This window comes from Oncorhynchus masou, chromosome 21, assembly GCF_036934945.1.
Source record: "Oncorhynchus masou masou isolate Uvic2021 chromosome 21, UVic_Omas_1.1, whole genome shotgun sequence".
Classification (NCBI taxonomy): Eukaryota; Metazoa; Chordata; class Actinopteri; order Salmoniformes; family Salmonidae; genus Oncorhynchus; species Oncorhynchus masou.
In genome coordinates, this window is record NC_088232.1 from 30,803,230 (window position 1) to 30,820,183 (window position 16,954).

A 16,954-nucleotide genomic window follows, 5' to 3' on the forward strand; every position below is an offset into this window, starting at 1 on the left:
TACTATTTTATCATATGGGGTTACTATACATAACTTTAACCCATTGTGCAACACTAAAATAGTCCAATTATATATAAATTCAAGTCATACTTTATCCAAGGCCTTTTCAAAATCAGCGATTAATGCCAGGTCTGGTTTCCCAGATTTTTTTTCTAGTGTTTTATTTTTGTCAAGTACTTGTCTTATATTATCTACAATGTATCACCCATGTAAAAAACCTGTTTCATTAGGATTAATATTATCTGACAATACCTTTTTAATTCTAAGCGCTGTACATTTTTCTAGGATTTGAAGTGAACTGAAGTGCAAGTGGCCTCCAGTTTTTTTAGGTGGACTGGATCTTTATATTTGCCACCTGGGTCCTGTTTCAGTTACAGTGAAATTAGACCTTCTTGCTGAGTATCTGATAGTTTACCATGTGAGTGGTTCAATTTTTTAAATAACGGACCTTTGGGTGAACAGTTAGGATATGTCTTTAAGCTGCAACTTTCAGACATGGTGATATACTGTATCTCCTCTAATGCATTGTTTATGTCTACTGCAGCACTATTATGTCTTGGATAATGCCAGCCGCACAGTAGTATGGCACAACATCAGGCATGTGTCCTGTTCCATTAAAGATGGATGACTTTTATTATTTTATGGATGGGATGGGAGCACAGCTAGCTATAGTTAAAGGGAGATCAATCAAAAAACTGCACATGGCTCTGACACAACTCTGTAATGGCTATGGAGTATTTGTCTAGTGTGTGTGTGCACATCCTGCTCAAATTAAGTTGAAAATGGTCAAGTCTAAGGTTCTCTACGGTCTCTCTTCTCTGACACATCCAGTCCAACACTGAAATATGAATTCATTTATTTTCTCTCCTTCCAGCTCTTCAGAGAAGTAAGAATAATGAAGCTTTTAAACCACCCAAATATAGGTAAGTAGAACACACACACACACACACACACAATTGCAGCTGGGGAAGTAGACAGGATTCTCTGCTAATTTAGTTTGATTTTGTACCCCACGCATGCCATGATTTCTCAAATCTGATTATAATGACATACACAATGATAACCATCTAAAAGAGAGAAAGAACCGCTTCTACATCCCACCTCTGCTATATATAGTCCTGGAGCTCAGCCACTCTTCATCCAGAGACTGTTAGATCAGCTCACGGAAAACACTGCAGGGAAGACGACTTTACACTATATAACCAATAAGCATGTGTGAGTGCCCTACAGTATATGCACACGTGAGATATGGTAAGCGTTAGTCTATGACTGGGTCCCACACACAGGCACGCATGCACAAAAGGAAATTAGAAATGTTTTCAGTTTCCTCAGCCTCCTCGAGGCTTTCAGCAGTAGAAAATGTAAGTTATTGGATTCCTTGCTTTAAGTTACGACAGCTTGCTATTTATACTGAGGAGCAGAAACTCCCTATAACCATCTTGAATGCCCTGTGCGCTATCCAGGACAAGCATTTTACAAAGTTGAGCCAGAAAGATGTAATGTATTAGTTGTTATTGCGTGTGGGCCAAAGACAAATAGTTTTCTTTCTCTTTCCCCCTCAGTCAAGTTGTTTGAGGTGATCGAGACCGAGAGGACGCTGTACCTGGTGATGGAGTATGCCAGTGGAGGTGAGCAGTATTACGACCTTGGCTTGTCAGCCCTCATAACTGCTGTCATGGTAAAGGGCTTGGTGAAGAGTCATACATATCATACATACATACATGGGGGGTGGGGGGGATTATTTATTTAAGATGTTTGAAGAGGTAGTATTTCAGATGGGCAGGGACTCTGCTGTGCTTGCTTCAGGGGGAAGCTGGTTCTTCCATTGGGGTGCCAGGACAGAGAAGAGCTTGGTCTGGGTGGGAGAGACAAGAGACACACACACGGACATGGACACACACACTTACTCCCTGCCTCCGGTCAACACTGAGTGTGTGTGGGAGGGTCTTGAGGATGCAGAACTAGAGGTTTTATGGGGAGAGTTGTGTTGATGCTGGTCCTCCCCCCCCCTCCCACAAAGACACAGGTGCGTGGGCTGAGGAATGCCTCTGATGTTGTAGCCATACTCAGAAGCTTGTGCCTTCAGGACAGAACTACAGTATATTAATTAGAGTTCTGTTTCCCTCTGTAGGCATGAGGAACAGTTAGGCTCACATGCTCCACATACCGTTTTTCAAAGTAGTTATTGACTTAAAAAAAAAACATTTACCTCATTTGATGTACTGTCTGAATGTTGACGTTTTTCAACTTTTTTTCCCTTTGAAATATGCAACCTTTAATTTCAGCTCCTAACTTTTGCATTTCTCTTGCAGGAGAGGTCTTTGACTACCTTGTTGCACACGGAAGGATGAAAGAAAAAGAGGCCAGAGCTAAATTTAGACAGGTAAGTACAGGACTTTTCCCGCAGTGTGCTGGATTCACACCCTGCCTGCCTGGCCATACGTCACAAGTCAGTGTCCTGACCCACCCAGGGTATGAGGTGGGGTTATGAGAACTGTGGAGTTATGAGAACTGACAAAACACAGAGCTCCCCTCATCTCTTATCTCTCTGTCACTGACGGTGAAACACTGGGGGTGTGCTGCCTACACACAGTGCTCTGCAGTGGAAGGAAAAGCACACTCAGAAATGTCTAGGCTATAGCTTCCTACTTCCCTGGTCTCACTGCAGGTTCATCTTACTGCAGCGTTTCACTGGGGGCACTGATATACTGATACATCTAGAGCAGATGCTCACACAGGAAGAGGGGACACAGTTTTCTCCCAGCTAGAGATGTCATGTCTACACCTTGTGTCTGAGATACTCTGTGTCTCTAGCTGTATCTTCTCACTCTACACCACATCTCCTCACCACATCCTTCACCCGGGGGGAGGGGTGTGTGAAAACATTGTCAGGTGGAAGACTGTAACTGTCTGTCTGTCTATTTCTATGTAGATTGTATCTGCTGTGCAGTACTGCCACCAGAAGCACATTGTCCATAGAGACCTGAAGGTAAGGAACCAGTGAGGGCCTGGCTGGGGGGGGGTGTGTATGTGGGGGAGAGGAGGATGTTGTCAGGTGGCTGGAGGCAGGCTTTTTACCTGCTCCCATGTTCTCCGCTGCACAATATACTCACGTAAAGCAATCAATCCATTTAGCCAGCCTATGTTATGCTACCACAAGTAGAATAAATATTGATGCTATTTTAATCACGGTTAGTGTGAGTGGGTCGACCTCGGTGGGAGTGACTCTGTTCAGAGTTCCCATCTCCTCTCCTCTGGCGGCAGCCGCGTGTCCACACTCTGCTTCCTCTGTAGAGCTTCATGAATGATCCATGAGGACAGAGATGTGAGAGCAGAGAGCATCCATCTCCACCCGGTGTGTTTGTGTCACTGGGGAGAGGAGGAAACACAGTTAAACTTTAAACGTGACACTAACTTTGACTTGCAGAGCACTTTGTTTTTGTGGGGGGGGGGGGGGTTCTGTAAAGGACCCTCTTCAGGCATCAGTTGATCTTTTTGTGCCTCTGACATCTCTATATCTTATTGGAACTCTACTGTTATCATGAGTCTTTGAGTTATTCAAGTATTTGCTTTTACCTGTGACCCAGTTGGTCTGTTACCTACATCTATTCTATTTCACTGCTATTTCTCACCTCATCCTTACGTCCATTTTCTCTCCCTTCCCTCCTGTGTCTCTAGGCAGAGAACCTACTGTTGGATGCAGACATGAACATTAAGATAGCAGACTTTGGTTTCAGTAATGAGTTCACCATGGGGAACAAGCTGGACACGTTCTGTGGCTCCCCACCCTACGCCGCCCCAGAGCTGTTCCAGGGGAAGAAGTACGACGGGCCCGAGGTGGACGTCTGGAGCCTAGGGGTCATCCTTTACACACTGGTCAGCGGCTCGCTGCCCTTCGATGGGCAGAACCTCAAGGTCAGCAAAAATACTATCGCAAAAATACTTCCATCCTCAGCTTCTTTGTCATTGGGAGATTCATAGTCAATGAAACATATGGGTAACATTTTAGATGAACAAGAACTTACAATTTCAAAGATGCCCTCACTGCCTGTCTCATTCACTCTTTCTCCCTGTCTGTCTCTCTGTAGGAGCTCAGGGAGCGGGTTCTGAGGGGGAAATATCGTATTCCCTTCTACATGTCCACAGACTGCGAGAACCTCCTCAAGCGCTTTTTAGTGCTCAACCCGGCCAAGCGGGGGACTTTCGAGGTGAGGGACGACAGCGAAAATGTAAATATTCTACACTTCTTTATTCACGCCGCCATGGCACTCCAGAGCATTTCTTTCCACCCGCCACCTCTCCATCCATCCACCACTCCTCGGCCTGGCATCTGCTCGACACTCTCTTTTTGTGCTTCATATTCTCCCTTCTCTTTATCTCTCTTCGCTGTTGGCACAGTACATAATTCATGATCACTCTTATTTTTATCCTTTTTGTTTCTGAGAACAACACAGACGTTGTCTTAGTTTCTGTGTTCACATTGTGTGTGCTAGAATCCACCCTCATCCCTCTTGTCACCAGATAACCTTGCTTTGAAAGATGTCATTTAGAATAGGAGTCGGCCTTGTGATTGTACATTTCCCATTATCTTGTAAATCCATCGTACACGACTGTCCTATTGATTGGCGAGTTTGTTTGAAATGACATTATACAGACTTTAAATGGCAATTCTGCTTTCAAACAGTGGAGCGTTGCATCGAATCGAAATCTCTATCCAATCTTTTTCAAGCAAACCACAATTCACTTTATTTGAGTCCAATGATGTGAAAGTGGATTTAAGAGGTTTCCTTATGCTACACATATCCATCTGTACGTATGACTGATCATGGTGTTAAAACCCTGTACTAAGAGGACCCTGGCCTGTATTACAAGGACTATTTATTTTTCTTTCAGCAAATCATGAAGGACCGCTGGATCAACGTGGGATCGGAGGAGGACGAGCTTAAGCCTTTTGTAGAACCAGAACAGGACATCACGGATCAGAAGAGAATAGGTACTAAACAGGAGAAAAACTGCTCTTGTTATTGCGCTTCAGAAACTCAAGTGTGTAGGCAGCAGCAACACGATCACTCTCAGTATTTAAACACTTTGAAAAGAAAAAGAAGAGATGCAGCATAAAAGCAGCCCTGTTTCTGCGAGAGCCCCTGAGAGAGGGTGAGACACATGAGACAGAGAAAGCCTCCACATCCTGCCCTGGATAAAAGCACTACGGCGGGAGAGGGAGGGGTAGAGAGGGCGTATGCTCTGAAAGATGTCCTCTGGAGTGTGGGGGTATTGCATAATAGCAGCTGGGATCTCCGTTAGAGCACATGTGTTAGAGGGAGATGCCAGTCACCTAGCGCACAGAGAGAAAGAGAGGGGGGAGATTGGATGGAGCACATGTTTCACTGAGGGCTCTGTAGTCTAGTGGAGAGAGATCACATGTTTCACTGAGGGCTCTGTAGTCTAGTGGTGAGAGATCACATGTTTCACTGAGGGCTCTGTAGTCTAGTGGAGAGAGATCACATGTTTCACTGAGGGCTCTGTAGTCTAGTGGTGAGAGATCACATGTTTCACTGGGGGCTCTGTAGTCTAGTGGTGAGAGATCACATGTTTCATTGAGGGCTCTGTAGTCTAGTGGAGAGAGATCACATGTTTCACTGAGGGCTCTGTAGTCTAGTGGAGAGAGATCACATGTTTCACTGAGGGCTCTGTAGTCTAGTGGAGAGAGATCACATGTTTCACTGAGGGCTCTGTAGTCTAGTGGAGAGAGATCACATGTTTCACTGAGGGCTCTGTAGTCTAGTGGAGAGAGATCACATGTTTCACTGAGGGCTCTGTAGTCTAGTGGAGAGAGATCACATGTTTCACTGAGGGCTCTGTAGTCTAGTGGAGAGAGATCACATGTTTCACTGAGGGCTCTGTAGTCTAGTGGAGAGAGATCATGTTTCGGGGGCTTCCGATCTCTTTCACCCAGTGGAACGAAAAACTCATCAGTGGGCTTAGTGAAGCCTTATCTTCCAAAACAATTTGAATGAATAGCTAGAGAGAAGGATGGATAGCTAGAGAGAAGGATGGATAGCTAGAGAGAAGGATGGATAGCTAGAGAGAAGGATGGATAGCTAGAGAGAAGGATGGATAGCTAGAGAGAAGGATGGATAGCTAGAGAGAAGGATGGATAGCTAGAGAGAAGGATGGATGGATGGATAGCTAGAGAGAAGGATGGATGGATAGCTAGAGAGAAGGATGGATAGATAGAGAGGAGGGATAGATAGAGAGAAGGAGGGATAGAAAGAGAGAAGGAGGGATAGATAGAGAGAAGGAGGGATAGAAAGAGAGAAGGATGCAGAGATGGAGAGAAGGATGGATAGAAAGAGAGATGGATGCAGAGATGGAGAGAAGGGTGGATAGATAGAGAGAAGGATGGATAGATAGAGAGAAGGATGGATAGAAAGAGAGAAGGATGGATAGAAAGAGAGAAGGATGGATAGAAAGAGAGAAGGATGGATAGAAAGAGAGATGGATGGATAGAAAGAGAGAAGGAGGGATAGAAAGAGAGAAGGATGCAGAGATGGAGAGAAGGATGGATAGAAAGAGAGATGGATGCAGAGATGGAGAGAAGGGTGGATAGATAGAGAGAAGGGGGGATAGATAGAGAAAAGGATGCAGAGATACAGAGATAGAGAGAAGGAGGGATAGATAGAGAGGAGGGATAGATAGAGAGAAGGAGGGATAGAAAGAGAGAAGGAGGGATAGATAGAGAGAAGGAGGGATAGATAGAGAGAAGGAGGGATAGATAGAGAGAAGGAGGGATAGATAGAGAGAAGGAGGGATAGATGGAGGGATGCAGAGATAGAGAGAAGGAGGGATAGATAGAGAGAAGGATGCAGAGATAGAGAGAAGGATGGATGCAGAGATAGAGAGAAGGAGGGATAGATAGAGAGAAGGAGGGATAGATAGAGAGAAGGAGGGATAGATAGAGAGAAGGAGGGATAGATAGAGAGAAGGAGGGATAGATGGAGGGATGCAGAGATAGAGAGAAGGAGGGATAGATAGAGAGAAGGATGCAGAGATAGAGAGAAGGATGGATGCAGAGATAGAGAGAAGGAGGGATAGATAGAGAAGGATGCAGAGATGGATAGAGGGAACTGATGTATTATTAAGGGAGCTGATGTATGATGGAACTACAGCTCCGGGATCTTCCTCACCTGGCATGCTCCTCTCAACGTGATGCGAGCAGCACAGCGGGGGTGGAAGTGATTGGTCGGGAGGCAGATGGGAAATGGGGAGTGATTGGTTGGAAGGCAGTGGGGGTGGCAGTGATTGGTTGGGAGGCCTGTGTGTTACCCACTCCTCCCCTCCCCCCAGCACTTTTCCTCCTCTGCTGATGGATGGAGCGAGAGGGAGGAGGGGTGATAACACCTGAGCTGGAATGCAATGCTGACTCACTCATGATGAGGTTTCTGCTGCATTTAATAAGTGGTGGATTCGCTCTTGTCGTTATGGTGGAATAGAAAGATATAAATACACCATTGCTTTAAATGAGTCAGAGGACAAAGTGTGCATAATTGCTTATGAATTTTGTATTAACTATGTAGAACACACTAAGGATGTGGGCTGTTTTTGGTTGCGGAAACTTGTGAATAAAGATATTTTTGTTATTACGTCTGTTAACATTTTGGGTTGCAGGATTGGGGTCAATTTCATTAAAGGAATAGTCCCTGAAAATGAGAAAGTTGTTGACAATGGTTGTAGAGGTGAGGGCTGTGTATGTGAACCCATGTCTCTGTACTGTTCCAGATGTAATGGTGGGGATGGGCTTCTCTCCAGAGGAGATCCAGGAGTCTCTGGCCAAGATGAAGTATGATGAGATCACTGCCACCTACCTGCTGCTTGGGAGGAAGTCTTCTGAGGTCAGAGCAACACTATAGATAGTTGTTTATATCTCCGTTCTAGTGCACAGTATATCCAGAGTCCAGTCTTTTTAACATGTGTTCTTGTGACCTTTGACCCCTAGCTGGAGCCCAGTGAGTCAACCTCCAGTAGCAACCTGTCCCTGGCCAAGCCCCGGCCCACCAGCGAGCTCAATGGCCAGTCTCCCTCCCACCTCAAAGTCCAGCGGAGCATCTCCTCCAACCAGAAACAGAGACGCTACAGTGACCAGGGTGAGACACTCACAAACATTTAGAGGCAATTCTCATCTTTGACTCATGCTTTTCAGCTTAAATGTGAGGCTAAAGATATTCAATTCTATGTAGGCCAGTAATGTTACTTTCTATATCCTTTTACTATTTCTTCCTTGTTTTCTCTCTCTTCTCCAGTGGGTCAGAATGTTCCCCAAGGGTCCGGATACCCCAAGAGGAGCCAGACCAGCACGGCCGAAAACAACATCAAAGAGGAGGGTGGGGTGCAGCTACGCAAACCCAACACCCCCGGCGGGCGCAGTGTCCCCTCCTCCAGTCCCCTGCTGGGGAACGCCAACAACCCCAACAAGGCTGATATTCCCAATGGCAAGAAGGGTGTTACCACCATCCCCAATGTGAGTGTCTGCTATTCCATTCAATTATCGATTCTAGAACATATTATGACACTTGAAGTGGGGATGAATCCCTCATTCTGATTTGATGATGTGTGCTGAATCAGCGTTTCTGTACCACCCTGCAGAATAACACTGGCTCAGGCGGGATGACAAGGAGAAATACGTACGTGTGCAGCGACAAGAACGCTACGGACCGGCTCTCTGTCATTCCCAATGGGAAGGAGAAAAGGTAAGGAACAGGCTGGAATGTTGCTGTGTTCACTGGCTGCCTGCACTAAACCCCTAGTGGCCCCTTTCACAGGAACCCTCCACATGGCATCAGCATTCAACACAGCACCTTCACTGTCCATCCCCCCAAGGCCTCAGAGGAGAGAACTATGTGTAGTAATACTGTTATTATTGAGAGAAGTTATTAAAGAAAAACACAACAAGGCCTTTAGGGGAGAAATATCATCAATTTCTTGCTCTTCTTTTACTTGCCTTTCTTGGCTCCCTTTTTCTTCTCTTCTATCTATCTGGTTACCTCTTGGTCTGGTTGTGTCTCAGTATAACTGAGATGTCTGCCTGTGTGACGAGTAGTCCGTTCTCTGGCTTTGCCCCCGTGTTGGCTGGCTCGTCCAGCTGAGGTACCAGGCCTCTGGCCCTCTCTCTGCCTGCCTCTCAGACTCAGACTGGGCCACGCTGCCCCACTCCCACTGCACTCTGGACTTCTACAGGCCCAAGTAAGACGGCAGGCAGGGAGTCCAACTGTGTTTGATCTCTCCCCTCCCACGTGTAGACCACCTATTTCACTGTCTCGGGCCCTCTCTAACCCACGCAACGGCCCCACATCGACATCCATCCCTTTTATGGACTATCTCTAACCTTTGCGATGGCGACATCTCTCCCTCTCTGTAACCTCTTGTAGGAGACAGCCCCACCCTTTATTATACACACAACTCTGTTCCCTAATCTCTCCATCCTCTGTTTGGTCCTTGGAGCTTTGGTCTGACCCTGGTCTTGCCCTGGTATGGCACTGGGCCCGGTTTCCCAAAAACATCTTCTTTAACGTTGCACTTGAAAACGCTCGTAATGTAACGCCTGCCTATGACCACTTGTAGGACAGCTAAGTGCGTCAGATGTTTTTTTTCTCCACCCGTGTCACTTTATACACTAAAGATCTCCGCTGAACATAGAATCACATGGTTCATCTTTCTCGCTGTGACCACAGATAACAACAAAGTTGCCCATGTCTTTGCAATCGATACAAACAAGCGATATATGAAAAGATGCTTCAGTTGAAAACCGAGATGACTGCATCAAATTATAAATACAGTAGGTTAAAGGCCTATTTCAATCATATTGAAATACATTTCATGTTCAATAAATTGTGGTTTATTTTGCTACTGTCTATAGACTACTGTCTTTAATTTGTCTCAATATACTCTATTTCATGGTGTGTAACCTAACATGTGTGCAATGATTGATGTGCCAAATTAGTGATTTAGTGCATTTTTTTCAGGTTAGCATTAGAATAAGCCGCCTGTCATGGATTCCCCCGGTACTGCTGCTCCTTCCGTGCATCGGCTCTGGAGACTCCGTTACAATGGCCTTCAGCATCACTGAACTGTTTCATTACGCACACCTGGTTCCCATTCCCCCTGATTAGTAATTGTATATATGTGCCCTCTGTTCATCATTGTTTTATCGGTTATGGTTCCCATGTCCGTTGGTCTGTGAGTACCTGTGATTTGCTATTTCGGCTTGCGTGTATTGTGCACTATTTAATACGGGTGTTGTGCATTTGTTATTACGGGTCTCACCCCGTGTAGTGTATTGCGGGTCTCATCCCGTGTATTTATTTGAGGTTTAACCTCGCTCTTTTGTTTGGGTTACATCCCTGTGTTTTTGTACGTGTTTGTTTTGGGCTTCTTCCCCTTGCCTTTTCATGGCATGTTGTATATTTTGGGTGGAGTATTAAACCTCCCTATTACGAATTCCTGCGCCTGTCTCACATCATTTATACAATGTGACACCGCCTCAATATTTGTAGCCGTAGGTGGTTATATCTCTCTAGTAGCATATCCGTTGTCAGTATTGTGAAATAATGTTAAGGTAAGATTTGAATGGAGAAAGCTGATCCGAAAGCAGCGCTCCCTTTCTTTCCATCCTGTCAGTATCAACACACGCTCCAACGATGCACTTCATTCTGCATGGTGTTTTGGGAAACGCATGTTACATCTTCGGCCGTTGTAGGAAAGATGCATCGTTAAAACACTCGTAAGCCTAAATTCCATCGCTATTTGGAAACCGGGCCCTGTCTGGCACTGGCAGCTCAACCACCCACCTCTACCTTGACTATCCAAAACTGTGTCGGTCACTCCATGTTCCCCCACTAACCAGTTTCCCCAAACTGTTCATGTTACCTCTCTCACTTTCAAAATAGAACATTTTAGGGAACGACTAGTATTATTCTAAATTAACGTAATTAACACAGGTTAGATTTAATTTGAGAGTTTGGGGCTTGATGGTAAGGTTCTGGTGATATGGTAATGGCCCAGCTGGTGATGCTATGTATAGAACTGGTATGTACTGCCAGGTGTAGTCTGTCTCCTCTGTATCATCTCTTCCCTCTGTCCTCCCTGTAGTGTGGCCGTGTCTCCTGGCCAGCGGAACCCTGTGGTGTCCACCCACAGCATCACCAGCGCCACCACGCCCGACAGACTACGTTTCCCACGAGGCACAGCGAGCCGCAGCACCTTCCACGGCGGACAGCTGAGGGAGCACCGCACGGCCACCTACAATGGGCCCCCTGCCTCACCCACGCTGTCCGACGACGCCGCGCGCCTTACCCAGACTCGCAGCCGCGGCTCCAGCAACCTCTTCTCCAAACTCACCTCCAAACTCACACGCAGGTAGGTGTCAGGGACAACGGCTCCATGCCACTCAATTCAGCCGAGTCCAAGCCCCTAAAATATACTCTGACTATATCGAGCTACTGTATATCAAATCAAAACAACAGGCGTGGACTAACAGTGAAATTCTTACTGGTTTGTTTTTAATCCTTTTAATCCTTTGAACACTGTTCCTTTTAGCATCCTGAATCACATTGGGTGGAACGTTCACAGTCCTACTAACAATAGATTGTTCCAAAAGCACTGATAACGGAGCCTGGGTGCCAGCCTAAGAAATACATATAATTACATTTATCTCAAGTGTAAACCAGCAGGGAAAACCCCATTTGAGTTTTTGTCCAGACTGACTAACACATCTCAGGCGGGCAGCCAGGCTACTGACAACAATTTAGGGATGTCCCAAGACTAACCTGACATTAGGAATAGAACATCAACATCTGTCTTTGGAACCTTCTCCTTCTCACCATTGATGATTCCAACCACCCTGCAATCTTCTAAAAAAAGGGTTCCAAAAGCGTTCTTCGGCTGTCCCTATAGGAAAACCCTTTATGGTTCCAAGTAGAATTCTATTGGGTTCCATATAGAATACTCTGTGGAAAGGGTTCGACATTGAACTCAAAAGGGTTCAACCTGGAACTAAAAAGGGTTCTTCAAAGGGTCCTGCTATGGGGACAGCCGAGTGTGATTTTGTTCACTAATTTCAGCCAATCAGTCGTATTCCTTCAGCTGTCCTTCCTCATGTTCATGTTTCTTTGTGTTTCCTGATTCTGTTGTAGAAACATGTCATTCAGGTTTACCAAAAGGTAGGACCCCTTATTCCCTTCAGTGTGTGCAATTAATCAACTAAAACTCTCTTTAACCAATAATTAGCTGGAACTGACAAACTAACACACTGCTTAGAACCTTTGTGATTGGTCTCAGGCTTCAAAGATGGGGTATATTCTAAGGGCAGTGTTGTCCTCTTAATCGGTCAGTAAAAAAATCCATCAACAGAAAACAGAAAGCTTGCCACTAATCAATCTACAATGCATGCTGTGGGGACGGGGCTGCTTATGTAGTTGCTATTGACTGGTTTGTTTTTCACAAAGCAATGATTGGTTAGTATTGAACTGTTGTTCCAGGTAAGTTTGTGTGTTTTATGTAGACTGATATGTGTTTGAAAGGTAGACAGATTCTGGTGCTCTGTCCAGTATTGGATTTTGTTGTACGTTTATGGGTTATGCTCGACGGTCCCTGTGATAACTTGGCTGGCTTGTAGCAACGTGATCGACTTTGTGATGTGGTGAGGCATGATATAGATCCCTCAAATTCAACTCTGGACCTTGAAGCCAGTTCCACTGCTTTTTCTCCATTCTTCCCCTCTAATCACGTACTGATTTTAGATCGGGGACACCAGGTGGGTGCAATTTAATTATCAGGTAGAACAGAACCTGCAGGCTCCGGATCTCCAACTAAGAGTTGGTATAGATTATTCTGATAATAATTATTGTTTAAGACTTTGGGAACTTAAGTTTGTGGATAATATTGGTTTGTGGAGTCATATGTACACTGTTAGGGAACCAAGAGGGTTCTGAAATAAATTATTGGGTAGCTTTTTGTGAAGAAGTTGTACTGATAGCAAGATCAGATGCAATTCACAAATTCAAAGGGAATTATGTCTTGAGACGTCAATTTCTGAACATTTACAAGCGGATGGTCTGGCAGCTCAGGAGCAGTTTAAAGAAAAAGCAAAGACAAAGCTCTCCCACTATACCTCCTCTTCAGAGAAAACCTTCTGTTCCCCGGTCTGATTCAAGACGTGTTTACACTGCTCCTTAGCCCAGGGCCAAGCGAGTGTTCATACTTGCACATTCTAAAGTGGACTAGCACTAACCTTAGCCCAGGGCTAGCTGGCCCTGCTCCGGAGCAGGTTAGAAATTACTTTTCGGGGCTAGCCCCAGAAACACAGTGCCAAAATAGCCTGTGTGAAACAGGGTCATTGCATTTTGGTACACCTGAAGTACTTTAATTTTCATTGGAACGCTGCGTTTGCCTTGCAGCATTGCATTGCAGTGCGTTGTGTGGTGGGTATGTTGGATTGACCAAAAAACAGCTTGACAGAAATGGTAGCAGAAGGTGAATGTTGAACTTTTGCTGCACACGTATCCAGATGATGCTGCGTACCATTTTATGCAATGACGCTATTGCTATGATTGAAACATTAAGCTCAGGGCCCTGGGTCTGAACCCCACCCTGTGCAACTGGTTCCTGGACTTCCTGACAGGCCTCCCCCAGGTGGTGAAGGTAGAAAACAACACTTCCACTACGCTGAACCTCAACACAGGGGCCCCACAAGGTTGCGTGCTCAACCCCCTCCTGTACTCCCTGTTCACCCATGACTGCGTGGCCATGCACACCTCCACTTCGATCATCAAGTTTGCAGACGACACAACAGTAGTAGGCCTGATTACCAACAATGACAAGTCAGCCTACAGGGAGGAGGTGAGGGCCCTGGCAGAGTGGTGCCAGAAATTATGTCAACAAAATGAAGGAGGGGGGACAAAGTTGTGGAGAAGTTCAGATCAGAGTTGGGTTATAAAACAAATCTCAGAAACTTTGAACATCCCACTGAGCACCATTTAAATCCATTATTTAAAAAAAGAAAGAATATGGCACCACAACAAACCTCCCGGGAGGGCCGCCCACCAAAATTCACGGACCAGGCAAGGATGGCATTAATCAGAGAGGCAACAAAGAGACCAAAGATAACCCTGAAGGAGCTGCAAAGCTCCACAGCGGAGATTGGAGTATCTGTCCATAGGACCACTTTAAGCCGTACACTCCACAGAGCTGGGCTTTACTGAAGAGTGGTCAGAAAAAAGACATTGCTTTGAAAAAATTGGGGGAAAAAGAAAACACGTTTGGTGTTTGTCAAAAGGCATGTGGTAGACTCCCAAAACATATGGAAGAAGTACCTTGGTCAGATGAGACTAAAATTGAGCTTTTTGGCCATCAAGGAAAATGCTATGTCTGGCGCAAACCCAACACCTCTCATCACCCTGAGAATACCATCCCGACAGTGAAGCATGGTGATGGCAGCGTCCTGCTGTGGGGGTGTTTTTCATCGAGAGGGACTGGGAAACTGGTCAGAATTGAAGGAATGATGGATGCCGCTAAATACAGGGACATTCTTGAGGGAAACCCGTTTCAGTCTTCCAGAGATTTGAGTCGGGGACGGAGATTCACCTTCCAGAAGGACAATGACCCTAAGCATACTGCCAAAGCAACACTCGAGTGGTTTAAGGAGAAACATTTAAATGTCTTGGATTGGCCTAGTCAATCCAATTGAGAATCTGTGGTATGACTTAAAGATTGCTGTACACCAGCGAAACCCATTGAACTTGAAGCAGGAGCTGGAGCAGTTTTACCTTGAAGAATGGGCAAAACTCCCAGTGGCTAGATGTGCAAAGCTTATAGAGACATACCCCAAGGGACTTGCAGCAAAAGGTGCCTCTACAAAGAATTGACTTTGGGGGGGGGGGGGGGGGGGTGAATGGTTATGCACACTCAAGTTTTCTTTTCTTTTGTCTTATTTCTTGTTTGTTTCACAATGAAAAATATTTTGCATCTTCAAAGTGGTAGGCATGTTGTGTAAATCAAATGATACAAACCCCACAAAAATACATTTTAATTCCAGGTTGTAAGGCAACAAAATAGGAAAAATGCCAAGGGGGTGAATACTTTCGCAAGCCACTGTATATACTGTATTCTGGTCAATTGCATCCTACTCAACCTTTGCTGAATACAGTATATACCATTCTATCCTATGTATTCTACAGATATACTAAATATTCTATCCACATACCGTCCATAATGTCAATGCATTCCATAATATACTGTATATATGCAGTACCAGTCAAAGGTTTGGACACATCTACTCGTTCCAGGGTTTTTCTTTGTTTTTACTATTTTCTACATTGTAGAATAATATTGAAGACAAACTATGAAACAACACATATGGAATTATGTTATAACTAAAAAAGTGTAAAACAAATCTAAATATATTGTTTATTTGATGTAGAAAATAGTAAAAATAAAGAAAAACCCATGAATGATTAGTTGTGTCCAAACTATCGACTGTTTTCATAGCTTTTCTATTGACATTTTAATTAGATCAATGATAATAATATTGTTGCATTATTTTTGCCTGGATCAGAAAAATGTGTCTCGTCTATGCACAGCATTCTCTGTACCGGGCAAGATCACATTTAGAATACTAGAATGAACCTTCTTATGATGGTCCAAAGGTCAGCCATGTTAGTCAGGGAGTTGGTCAACCATGGTTTGCCAGGGTTGTGATAAGATATTATGTAAAACAATGAATGTGAAGAATTTATCTGCACTGTATGTGTGTTAGCTACCCAGGCAGACCAGTTTTAGAAGAATTATTCCATAAATGTTTCTAATTAACTGCCAAAATGCAAACATTCAAACAATGCATTCCATCCGCAGCCATTAACTGGCGCAAACAGTTGATAGGACTTGGACAAGTTGTAAATGCAACAAGTACTGATATTTTGTCATATAATAGCACTCACAGTTTTCCAAGAAAATAGAATCTGAGACATTTATGGTCTGTTTACATATGTTTTAGAGGCTGTTTATACAGAAAATGTCTCAGATTATAATTATATGACAAAATGTTCAATTGACTATAATTATTCCATTACATTAAATTCTGATACATCACATGCCTTTTATTTTCCTGCGTAAGTAAATGAAAGTGGTTTTGGATTTCTCCCTGACCTAGATGGCTGACATTTTGGTGTCATTATGGAACTTTGAGGGTTTATGATATAGCCCCTCTAGTAATTTAATAGGATCTGTATGAGTGAAACATTGTTTTTGAGGTCAGACAGGCAGACATCAAGGTTTACAAACCAACACTGTTGGAAATCAAATGCTTGGCTGGACGCAAGAAGACATAATGTGTTAATAAATGTCTTACTTAGCAGAGAGATTGTTGTTCGCATGTTGTGTTTGTCTGTTAAGGTTACCACAAGTCCACTCCATTGATCTACCTGCGGGATTTTGGTGTAGCGGACACCTTTTGGTAACACTATCCTCGCCGGTCCCACTCGTATTCACAAGGGGGCGATAACAATGTATTATCTTTTTTATTTTTTTATTTTGTGAAAACAAGGAAGAGTCTCCTTCCCTTGCTGGTAGTAGCAAGCTGGCAGCTAAAAACATAGCAAGCGAGCTAGTTTTTCTTAGCTTCCCTTATAATCAGATTTATAGTTAAAATATCCAGCAAATATTCTTATACTTGACCATGTGACCTAGAACATTATCCCAGTTTGATATGATGCTTCAATATATTCACTTCCATATCAACTAAAATAGAATGTCATGTTTTGGTTGTGGAGAAAAAGCATATATCTTACAGCTGTTTTTACCAGTGTTGGAAAAAGTACCCAATTGTAATACTTGAGTAAAAGTAAAGATACCTTAATTGAAAATGACTCAAGTGAAAGTCACCCAGTAAAATACTACTTGAGTA

At 44.2% G+C, this 16,954-nt stretch overlaps 1 protein-coding gene across 9 annotated transcripts in view; it reads left to right on the plus strand.

Moving 5' to 3' along the window:
* Window positions 1-16,954, plus strand: part of LOC135508117 (MAP/microtubule affinity-regulating kinase 3-like) — a 29,498-nt gene that overhangs the window by 7,957 nt on the left and 4,587 nt on the right. For 3 of the 9 annotated variants that reach the window (XM_064928083.1, XM_064928074.1, XM_064928077.1), the window contains exons 4-16: window positions 875-923; window positions 1,563-1,628; window positions 2,313-2,383; window positions 2,933-2,989; window positions 3,679-3,915; window positions 4,089-4,229; window positions 4,894-4,993; window positions 7,780-7,892; window positions 7,997-8,144; window positions 8,301-8,518; window positions 8,644-8,747; window positions 11,146-11,412; window positions 12,189-12,215. In XM_064928083.1, the coding sequence (XP_064784155.1) occupies window positions 875-923; window positions 1,563-1,628; window positions 2,313-2,383; window positions 2,933-2,989; window positions 3,679-3,915; window positions 4,089-4,229; window positions 4,894-4,993; window positions 7,780-7,892; window positions 7,997-8,144; window positions 8,301-8,518; window positions 8,644-8,747; window positions 11,146-11,412; window positions 12,189-12,215 (1,598 nt within the window). The remainder of the gene's footprint in view (window positions 1-874; window positions 924-1,562; window positions 1,629-2,312; window positions 2,384-2,932; window positions 2,990-3,678; window positions 3,916-4,088; window positions 4,230-4,893; window positions 4,994-7,779; window positions 7,893-7,996; window positions 8,145-8,300; window positions 8,519-8,643; window positions 8,748-11,145; window positions 11,413-12,188; window positions 12,216-16,954) is intronic. The other 6 variants (XM_064928075.1, XM_064928079.1, XM_064928078.1 and 3 more) reach the window with 3 other exon arrangements.